The sequence below is a fragment of the Scophthalmus maximus genome, chromosome 10 (genome assembly GCF_022379125.1).
Source record: "Scophthalmus maximus strain ysfricsl-2021 chromosome 10, ASM2237912v1, whole genome shotgun sequence".
Lineage (NCBI taxonomy): Eukaryota > Metazoa > Chordata > Actinopteri > Pleuronectiformes > Scophthalmidae > Scophthalmus > Scophthalmus maximus.
The window spans coordinates 3590001-3601082 of NC_061524.1; the positions used below are offsets into that span (position 1 = coordinate 3590001).

Here is an 11082-nt window from a genome sequence, read left to right on the forward strand (position 1 = left end):
GACGGCTCCGAATGCAAAAGACACCCGTCATCAACTCCACAGAAGGTTCAACTTTACAATAAGGGACATTAGCAGCCCATTCAAGTCGGATGGGGAATATTTTTTTAACTAATATTTGCACTTTTTTTTTCTCCCCTACAAGACCGATCTGTAGATATTAGCTGGGGGGCGAATCAGAAAGTTATGGAAGAGCTGGATTGAGGTTTATTTATCCTCCACGTTACTGTCACCTGCTTCTTCAACTCAACTGCAACAAGGAATATTTGTATGATGCATCCGCCAAGTTACAGTAGAGGAGTGAAGAAAGATAGGTGTAAAACTAGACAAACAGTAGGTCAGACATGTGTGTGTGTGTCCATAGCCTTTGTGGGACTCGGGAGTTGATTTTCAAACTTTAATTGCCGTTAATGCATGTACACACACACACACACACACACACACACAAACACATACAACTAGAGAGAATAGAACAGAGATGTTTTCTGTAGTTTGACCAACAGATGTCAGTCCTTCTCCACACACACACACACACACACACACACACACACGGAAAGCGTGTTTTCTATGGAGCCAGGTTATGGAGAAAAAAAAATGGAGAAGCTCATTGTGGATGATGTATTCACAGAGGCATTCATGGTTTGCACTTTAATTCATTGAGTTTTTTTAAATAATTGTTGGATTGTTATTTGTTGAATTTGATCTCTTTTCTTGTTCAATGTTTTACTAAGAAATTTCATTGCAGAATTGTTGTTCTGTCTCAGAACAAGGATCTTGTACATTTAAAAAAAGAAAGATAAAAGTATCAGGGGTTCGTTTGTTTGTTTGTTTAATAGAAAATGTACCATTAGTTTTATTTGTATGATAGAAATTTCCAAATATCTGTTGAACTGAAATGGGCAGCATGTGCCGTTTTTTCTCTTCCAATAATGTTTTTGTGGTCAAAATAATTAGGGACGACAAGGAAACGCTCGTTATGACGTTCACGTCTGTCTCTGACGAAGGAGGGAGAGATTCCCAAGTCAATGACCTTTGAGCAGTATGGTTACAGAGTTCGTCACACAGATGAAAATGTACTGTACAGACACACCTCTGTAGTCTGTACATGCATGAATGATAAAATAATAATAATTATTCATATTGTGAACATTTCCATTCACATAGATGTATATTATTCACTTCAGTTTGAACCACCCAGACACGATCTGTACTATCTACCATCTTTGCAGCATGAACACACACGTAGATGTTGAAAAAGTCAAAAGTGCGACTGAGTAAACTCAAAGTCTGGGCTTTCCTACAGAGAATTCAAAACCATAAAGTATAGAAAATACTTTTTGCACATGCACAGTGGAGACCTCCCTCTCTAAACTGCTCTTCCTGCATAACATGTTAGATATTAGAGTAGATTACAACCCCTTGTTTAATACTTCCATTTCTTCTGTTCACCGTTTGTTCATATATATATATATATATATATATTCATGTTATAAGAGCAATCTCTTTTCTGTTTGTTACCTAATGCTTGTTCACAGCACTCTTACCTCTGTAGCAGAATTCTGAGACTCTTGCGTTGTTTCAGCTTGTGTGCTCCGTGTTCATCAGTGTGTTTCTCAACGCTCCAGTTAAATACATTTCTTCCCCCCCCCCCCCCCAAAAAAAAGTGTCAACAATCTGTTTTTTGAGCTTTTGCATTTAATATCTTGTCGCGGCTGATGTTTGTCACATACACGAGGATCACAAAGATGTTCTCAACCACATGTAATACCAACATGGGAGTGCACGAAACACTGATTCTCAAAACAGTATAGTCACATGGCATAAAGGTCCAGCCATCACATTAAGAGGTTGGAGGTTGGTGTGATTTTCCTTTTTCAGTAATGCAGTATGGCCCTCGAATGGCCCCCTGGCCTCTGTTTTGGGTTTTATCACAACACAATTCCCGTAGCATTTTTTTCTTTTCTCCTTCAATAAAATTGAAAAACGGAATATGTTGAAAGTGGTGTTTTTGTTAAGTGGTCCACGAGAGTTCTGTGTCCGCTCCGATCCAGTGGAGGGGAACAGAGTTTGTCAATCACTTCCACTTGATGTGCGAGCATCACACATGAAACTCCTCCACTGTACCAGGGTGGAGGCAGAAGTATCACCGATCACATCTCCAAACCCTGGACACATTCAAAACCGCAGCTTTCCGCACAAACGGAAAGAGAGAATGTGCACATTTAATAATGTGGCTGAACTGAACCTTTAGTGGACTAAAGTGTGTGTGCCCTCAAGATGACTGCACACACACACACACACACACACACTCCTCCTCGGGGTCGTAGTGGAAAAAGAGGCGGGGGTGTAATGGCTTGTTTGGCGTAGTTGGAAATGTTATCAGGCAGCACCTGTTGCAACTTCACTGAGCTGCTCAGATATACAGTACCCAGCTCCATCTCTCCTGTCCGTCTCCACACCACAGATTCACTCACTTCACCTTTATAAACATGACCAAACACACACACACGCACGCACACACACACACACACACTCATCATGGCTCTGTACACACTGAATTAAACATTTTGAATTCTTCTTTCTTGTTTCCCAGCATCGAAGAGAAAGGCCTTGGACTTCTGATATACTGTTTTAGACAAATTGCTGAGAAAAGGTTGCACACTGTTTGTGCGTACCAGGAGGAATCAAATGTCCCCCCATATTTGTTCCATATGCAGATTCACGGGAGCGAGTAATGTGTGAGGGGAAAAAAAATCTGCAATCTGCCGCTCATCGGCGCCTTAAGGTTTTCTTTTACTGACATTTTTGATGATTTATATTAGTTTTCCATGCAAAAGCATCCCATTATACTCAGTTTTAGTACAAACAACCGAAGGTTGTCGACGCGTTTACTGAACAGCTCGTCTCTTTGGTGAAAGCGAGGACGTGCAAGTGTAGCTGCAGCCATTGAGGGAGCCAACTGGTTCGGGTACCTCACTTAGTGTTGACTTTTTTAATGTTTCACCAAAACCCCCACTCTTTCCTTGAACTTAACCAAAGTTTTCCTTCAGGCCCAAAAAGCCATAACCTTCCTACAACGTCTGTGTGGTATAAGAATGTAGTACCTGTAGTCCCTGTGCTGCCTTGTAAATCTGGAAATCATATCTTCATAACAGTTATATCAGAAAGCCTAAAGTGGAGATCCCCATCGTGAAGTCGCAATAAACGAGAACGTCACGTTCAAGTGCTTTGTTGCCGGAAACAAATTGAAGAAACGGCGAAACGGCTGATGACCCATAAGAACATCGTAGCCTTCTGCTGCTTTGATTTCGATCATTGAATCGATCATGCCCGACTCTGTGGAGGCGCGATGAGACATTTTTGGAGAAACCCCTTAAAGGTGTAAAAGGTTTTTTTCCCCCCGCCAAACGTGGCTTCTAACCGGCAGCAGGTGGTTCAGCCATCGTTGGCAATTAAAACACACACAACCTTAAAGGGTCCTTCTGCTTCCCCTCGTCTGACTCCACCACAGCATCTGACCTTCTCCATCCTTCAGCCCTAATTAGCGCACGCACACACACACACACGCACACACACGCACGCACACACACACACACACACACACACACACACACACACACACACACACACACACACACACACACACACACACACACACACACACACACACACACACACACACACACACACACACACACACACACACACACACACACACACACACACCCTGTTCCTCACACACTGAGGCTAATGCCTCGGTAACAAGTGTAACACTGTGTCATCGGAGGCCTGTGGCGAGGGACTTTATGGAAACACTCACAGACTCACTGTGGAAAAAATACCAACGTAATCTACTGGCCATTGTGTCTATTTCTTCCCTCACCCGACACACACACACACACACACACACGTGTGTTTTTTTCACTGTATCCGTGGAGCCAAATAATAGGCCTCATGTCTTGACAGCAGCTAAATGCGGCGGTGCTGTCTTGTATTACTGACACACTGTGAGATGTGGGCGCCGCCCCCCGCGCCCAATATAACAGCTTTCCGTCTATTTATAGGTCTGCGGGGGTCAGAATAGCATCTGTGGGCACTCGAAAATTAACCTGGCCGAATGGTTGGGGAATATTTAGACACATGTTCCACTGACGGTTGCTATTCATAGCATTCCATGACATCACGGCGGAGCCGTTCTGGTGGGCAAACAACAGATGCTCGCACACTCCACACTGCAGGTGTAGGGCAGGGCAAGTGTGTGTGCAGCTTCGTGACAGCAAGTGTCTGTTGGAAAAACTTGGATCATCTTTTTTGATAAGCTGCACATTGCCGCAGAAGAAAGTCGTATCCAAGCCTGTCCAGACAAAGGATAACGCTGATGATCTAAACATGGATTTCAGAGAGACTCTTCTGATAGATAAGATTTCTCAAGCCGCAATCTGGGGACACGTTACCTCTACTTCATGGCTTGTCTGAGCTAGCCTCTTCTCATGTACTGTATATTAAAGGTGACATATCATGCTCATATTCAGGTTCATCATTTTAATTTGGGCGACCACTTGAAAAGGTTTCCATGCTCTAATGTTCAGAAAAAGGCATCAGTGTTCTCATAACTGCCCATTCCTGCAGCTCCTCTTTTCACCCTCCATCTAAAACGCCTGGATTTTATTTCTAGCAGGTTTTAAACAAAAAAACAAAACGACATCTAACCCAATCTTCGCGTGATTCAATACCATAGCAGTATGTGACTGGATACTCTACTTGTTGTCACTGCATCTTAAGAGAGGGAAGCCCTGACCCGTTGTGATTAGAAATACAAGCCCAAAACTCATGTTAGGTGTTTACTCAGTCTTTTTCAACACTTGTATCTGATTATTGAATATTAATCCTCATTTGGCTTTTTACCTGTCTACCTGATGCAGGATGGTCATTAAGGCAACACACGCAACTTGATGACTCACACACACACACACACACACACACACACACACACACACGATAGCTGACGTGGATTATCAGCAATTACTGCAGTATCTATGTTTAATAACTGACATCAATATTTCAAATGCCACAGCTAACTATAAATCAAGACCTGTACCGGAGACGAGGTCAATGATGGGATTCAGGAATTGAAACCTCCACCTTAAAAACCGTCAGATGAGGTGAGGAGCATGGGACGAGGATCCCCGTCACGAGACTCCATAACTGTCCTACCGGGGCTTCTTTCTTCTATCTTCCAGGCCATAGGGGCGATACGAACATCAACATACATCTGACGCTGTTTCATCAATGCCAACTTCGGCGTTGTCACTCTGTCCAACGTTGTAAACACTTTGTATACACTTGGGTAACTAGGCAAATAGTTCCTGACGGGACAATCAAATCTAAATCAAATCAGTCACCACATGACAAGAGGGTTTCGGGGTCCACACACCAAAGTATGCAGAGACAGTGTAGCAGGTCTTTTATCCCAAAGACTTTGTTCATCATTCAGCAGTGAAACTTTCCGGGTGCTGTCAGGACACGGGGCAGCCCGCCTCCTGGTGCTTGGCCAGCAGCGAGATCCGGGAGAAGGTCTTCAAGCAGCTCGCACACTGATACTTCTTCACCTCCGAGTGCGTTTGCAGGTGAGCGCGCAGGTTGGACCGGTCGGCAAACGCTCGGCTGCAGTGGAGGCACGAGAACGGCTTCTCTCCTGCGGAGGGAAACACACACAGTGTCTGGTGTCAGTCACGGTGACGGAGGGATGATCAGTGACATTCCGAGTAAAGGATAATACTGATAATCGATAACAAGGTGTGAGGAGAGAAGCCACGAAACAATGAGCCAATGAACACGATAAATAACGATAAATGCTCCCGTGTAGGTTCTACACATTGAAACAACCGCCTCTCTGTTTTTCATCTTTTTGCAGCCGCTTTATGTCTTTGTAGTTGTTTTGTGTCTCTCTAAGGATTGATTCTCATCTCTTTATGGCCATTTTGTGTTTCTGTGGTTGTTTCTGTGTCTCCTTATGGTCATTTAGTGTCTCTTTATGATCATTTTGTGTCTTTTTCCCATGGAATACTTCAGTTAGAGATATGTTATGTTGTTATGAGAAACTGAGAATCATCTCAGCTTATCTTGACATTGTGGCGCAACAAATTAGGCGATGGCGGTCAAGGTAATTAATGGGAAACATTGCACATTGTATTCACCTTTAATTTCACCACAAGAGTGAGGCTGCCTGCAGCAAAATGTAATGTTAAGAATCGGAGTAAGTGCTTCACAGATACGACCCAGCCATGTCTTTTCTTGTAATATGTCCAGTGTAATCTGCAACACTGGTGTTGTCACGAGTTTATTTCCACACAGTGGCATCCCTACCTTCATCCCGAACTTCATCCCTACCTTCATCTTTACCTTCATCCCTACCTTCATCCCTACCTTCATCTCTACCTTCATCCCTTCCTTCATCTCTACCTTCATCCCTAACTTCATCCCTACCTTCATCTCTACCTTCATCCCTACCTTCATCCCTAACTTCATCTCTACCTTCATCTCCAACTTCATCTCTACCTTCATCCCTACCTTCATCCTTACCTTCATCTCTACCTTCATCCCTACCTTCATCTTTACCTTCATCTCTACCTTCATCCCTACCTTCATCTCTACCTTCATCCCTACCTTCATCTCTACCTTCATCCCTACCTTCATCTCTACCTTCATCTCTACCTTCATCCCTACCTTCATCCTTACCTTCATCCCTACCTTCATCCCTACCTTCATCCCTACCTTCATCCTTACCTTCATCCCTACCTTCATCCCTACCTTCATCCCTACCTTCATCTCCACATTCATCCCTACCTTCATCCCTACCTTCATCCCTACCTTCATCTCTACCTTCATCCCTACCTTCATCTCTACCTTCATCTCTACCTTCATCCCTACCTTCATCCTTACCTTCATCCCTACCTTCATCCCTACCTTCATCCCTACCTTCATCCTTACCTTCATCCCTACCTTCATCCCTACCTTCATCCTTACCTTCATCCCTACCTTCATCCCTACCTTCATCCCTACCTTCATCCTTACCTTCATCCCTACCTTCATCCCTACCTTCATCCCTACCTTCATCTTTACCTTCATCCCTACCTTCATCCCTAACTTCATCCCTACCTTCATCCCTACCTTCATCTTTACCTTCATCCCTACCTTCATCCCTACCTTCATCCCTTCCTTCATCTCTACCTTCATCTCCACCTTCATCCCTACCTTCATCTCTACCTTCATCCCTACCTTCATCTCTACCTTCATCCCTTCCTTCATCCCTACCTTCATCCTTACCTTCATCCCTACCTTCATCCCTACCTTCATCCCTACCTTCATCCCTACCTTCATCCCTACCTTCCCCATAATACACTCAAAACTTGTTGGTGCTTGTGTTTTTATTGTTTTGTTTCATGGTTTTTGGTATTTTGTCTGTACACCACTTTAGCCAACAGCTGCTGTTTTTGTGCTTAATAAATAAATTTGCTGTCCTTACATGTGTGAACGACGTGCGACTGACCTGTGTGCGTGCGTATGTGTCCCTGCAGCAGCCAGGGTCTGGAGAAGGCCTTGCCGCAGAGTTTGCACACGCAGGGCAGCGTGTGCGTCCGGATGTGCATCTTCAGCGCTCCCAGGCTGACGTACTCCTTCTCGCAGTACTTGCAGCTGAAGTACTTCTTGCCGCTCCACTCACACGGGAGCTGCTTGTGCTTGGTGGGGCCCGAGAAGCTCAAGTGCTCTTTGTGACAGTCCAAACACTCAAAGCTCTCCTGGCTACTGCTGCTGCTGCTGCTGCTGCTGCTGCCGCCACCGCTGCTGCCGCCGCCTGGAAGGACGGCCGGGAAGAGGGCCAGGAGAGGGAGGGACGGAGCGAGGAGGCTCTCTCTCCTCTGGAGGTCACCTGTGACATACTGGATTTCCAGGTTCACCTGGGTGCAGGATTCTGCTGGTTTGTAGGCTTCTGCGGCGCTTCTACTGTACGCCTCCAAAGAGGGGCCTATGAGGGAGACGGTGGAGATGTTTGCAGACGGCGGAAGATGCAGTTGGACGGCTCTGAGAGAAAGAGCGCAGGAGGAGGAGGAGGAGGATGAGGAGGATAAGGAGGATGAGGAGGAGAAGGACTGGGCTCTGTGCTGTAGCCGAGGGCTCGGGGCTTGACGGTGATGGTGGTGGTCGTCATGTGTGCTGTAGGGGGCCTCTGTGGAATAAACACAAATATATATCAGTACCATCACATCACAAACACACACACACACAATGATGGATGAAAAGGGTCATCAAAAATACAACTCAGCCATGCAGATGTGTGTGTTTGTGTGTGTGTGTGTGTGTGTGTGTGTGTGTGTGTGTGTGTGTGTGTGTGTGTGAGCGTCCTGCACGTGTGACTCAGGCTTCTTCTAAATCAGGGGTCATTTCAACATCCTTCATGAGCCAAACTAAGTTATTGAACACACCAACCTCTCTGATGCGATGGCTGGAAATGCTGCTCTTTGGAACGGCATGATGATGATGATGATGATGAGGATGATGGTTGTGATGAGGATGATGGTAGTGATGAGGATGATGATGAGGATGATGGTTGTGATGAGGATGATGATGAGGATGATGACACTCACAGTTGGTCTTAGCCAAAACAACTTGCTCACACAGATCCTCACTTATGTCTTTTGTTTCATCACAAGCCAGAGAAGAACTTAAAATTGATTGTGGTTATCCTTCGTTCCTTGTTTTTTTCAATATCTTGTACCTAAGAATGTATATTTTGATACGAGCAATGATGCTCGAGATCTGAAGGACGTTAGACTGGTATCTTATTTCTCTCTTTTATCGCAAAAAAAAAAATGCTGTCATCATTGTTTTTCTTCTGTCTTTCATAATTTTCTTCTTTTTGTATTCATAAATTTTCTGGCGAGCCGGAACAAATTGTCTTACCTCCAGCCTCTATATGGCCCAGCGGCTGGAGGTTTCCCAGCCCTGCTCAAAATACATTTTCATTACCACAAAAAAAAAGGTTTTCTGTTAATTACTGAAAAATGGCTGTCTTTTCATATTTTCCGATTAGGTTTCAGATTTGAAACCAAGTTTATATCTGACAAGATCACGAACACAAATAGTTTGTCCTAGGAGTTTAAACAAACACAACTTCATGTCACTGCATAGTTTCCTCTTAGCTGAAGATGAGAGTTCAGTCTTATTCCCAGCTCTTCTTCCTTCTTGGACCTATTCTGATGCTAACAGATTGTTGTGGACACAGAGGGGAAAGGGGGGGGGGGGGGGGGGGTTGCTTTAAAGGTTGCACTGGAACAAATAGGAAGGCTGAAGGAGGGGTCTGTCGAGAGGTGCCTGGAGGACCAGTACGCGGGCTATTGAGGCTGTTTGATGGGGCCCCTCCGGTCTCTTCAGGACCGGGGGGACAATGCTCAAACTCTTTCGGGATCGGATTTTGCACCTGCTAATCACAAAACTGCATTTTTTTTGTTTTTGCTCAGACAAACCTATCACTTCCCCTTAATGCAGCACTATACTCTCTTAGTCACACTTTTGAAAATAGCTGTGCTGCTTTAAAACACGCTGCAGGATGTGTATATAAAGGAGTATTACGAATACTTTAACAAGGTTTTCAATCTCTATGATAGAGCATCTATAGGCAAAAAATATGGCAAAAGAACACGCACATCATGTAAAAAAAACATTTCTGAACATGATATCAAACAGAACGTTTGATATTATTTGATTTACAACTTTCTGTTTGATATTATTATTATTATTATTCTATCATCTATTTGTCTATTTATCCATTTATCTATCATCTATCTATCTATCCATTGATCCATCCATCCATTTATCTATTTATCTATCTATCTATCTATCCATCCATTTATCTATCTATCTATCTATCTATCTATCTATCTATCTCTCTATCTATCCATCTATCTATCTATCTATCTATCTATCTATCTATCTACCTATCCATCCATCCATTCATCTATCTATCTATCTATCTGTCTATCTATATTAGGTTAAAACATGAATATGATTACATATTAATATTATTATATGATAAATGGAGGGAAAGTTTACGTGAAACGAGTTAAATGTCAGAAATGTTACTGATTTATTTACTAGTAAACACTGTTAATTCCCTTATACAACAGCAAAGTATAATTCTCTCTGTCAGCTCGTGTAACTCTGGATAAGTTTTCTTCTGTCCTGATATAAACTCTACTCTGTAGTTCCCTCATCATAGCTCCGGACTTGTGTCCGGCGGAGAGGCTCTTCTCTTACCGGCGCTCTGCGTCCTCGCTCCCCCGTCCTTGTAGCTCGGTCTCCGGCTGCTCTGGTGCGTCTTCACCAGGAAGGACCGCGGCATGTTGCGCCTCTTCCCCGGGCAGGCTCGCTGGAGGAGTGACGGCACTGGAGCCGGGGGGCTGGGGGCCTGGGGGCCGGGGGCCTGGGGGCTGGAGGCTGGGGGGCCTGGCCCTGGCGCACTGTGCCACTGACCGCCGACGCACGGTCAGGTGTGAGGGGGCGAGGGTGGCGCGGGAGAATTCTCTCACTCTCACACACACACACACACACACACACACACACACACACACACACACACGGGCACGCACCAATGAGAGGACAAGTGCACGGGGGGGGCGGTCTGTGTGTGTCAATCAGCACACCCCCAACAAAACAGGTGTATGAATGGTGCCAATAGAGCCACAGAAACACTTGACGCTGCTTCACACACTCCTGGAGCCCGGAGCTTCACTCACACACACACACACACACACACACACACACACACACAAACACACCCACACACACAAACACACCCACACTCACACACACACAAACACACACACACACAAACACACGCACACACACACAAACACACACACACACACACACACACACACAGCTCACACCCACTGACTGACAGGTTCCTCACTCTGTCTTTAGAATCTGTGAAAACACTTTGGTGTGTATGGTCTGTACAAAGGGCCGAGCTCAGGGCCGCGGACAGATGAATGAGTGTGAACAGAGAAAGAACCTGCACAAACCACC

General features: G+C 44.8%; 2 protein-coding genes across 2 annotated transcripts in view; one reads left to right on the forward strand and one right to left on the reverse strand.

Annotated features, from left to right (window-relative positions):
* The window catches only part of LOC118283795 (E3 ubiquitin-protein ligase RNF166), a 6814-nt gene extending 4828 nt beyond the window's left edge, over positions 1 to 1986 (forward strand). The window contains exon 6 of the mRNA XM_035606154.2: positions 1 to 1986. This exon is cut by the window's left edge and continues 880 nt beyond it. The gene's annotated coding sequence lies outside the window, so the exon portion shown is untranslated.
* Positions 1987 to 3631: 1645 nt separating this feature from the next.
* LOC118283794 (protein snail homolog Sna-like) lies at positions 3632 to 10456 on the reverse strand. Its single transcript, XM_035606153.2, has 3 exons — positions 10312 to 10456; positions 7547 to 8224; positions 3632 to 5692 (listed from the first exon to the last, which is right to left on the reverse strand). Exons 1-3 carry the CDS (start codon positions 10394 to 10396, stop codon positions 5514 to 5516), a joined length of 942 nt encoding a protein of 313 aa, XP_035462046.1. The 5' UTR covers positions 10397 to 10456; the 3' UTR covers positions 3632 to 5513.
* Between the last annotated feature and the right edge of the window lie 626 nt (positions 10457 to 11082).

Bases quoted from the DNA above. Each gene is read 5' to 3' on its own strand.
- LOC118283794 (XM_035606153.2), bottom strand. From the start codon at position 10,396: ATGCCGCGGTCCTTCCTGGTGAAGACGCACCAGAGCAGCCGGAGACCG. The intron at 8,225-10,311 runs GTAAGAGAAGAG...TTTATTCCACAG, and splicing joins AGCGAGGACGCAGAGCGCCG to AGGCCCCCTACAGCACACAT. The intron at 5,693-7,546 runs GTCAGTCGCACG...TTCCCTCCGCAG, and splicing joins ACACATACGCACGCACACAG to GAGAGAAGCCGTTCTCGTGC.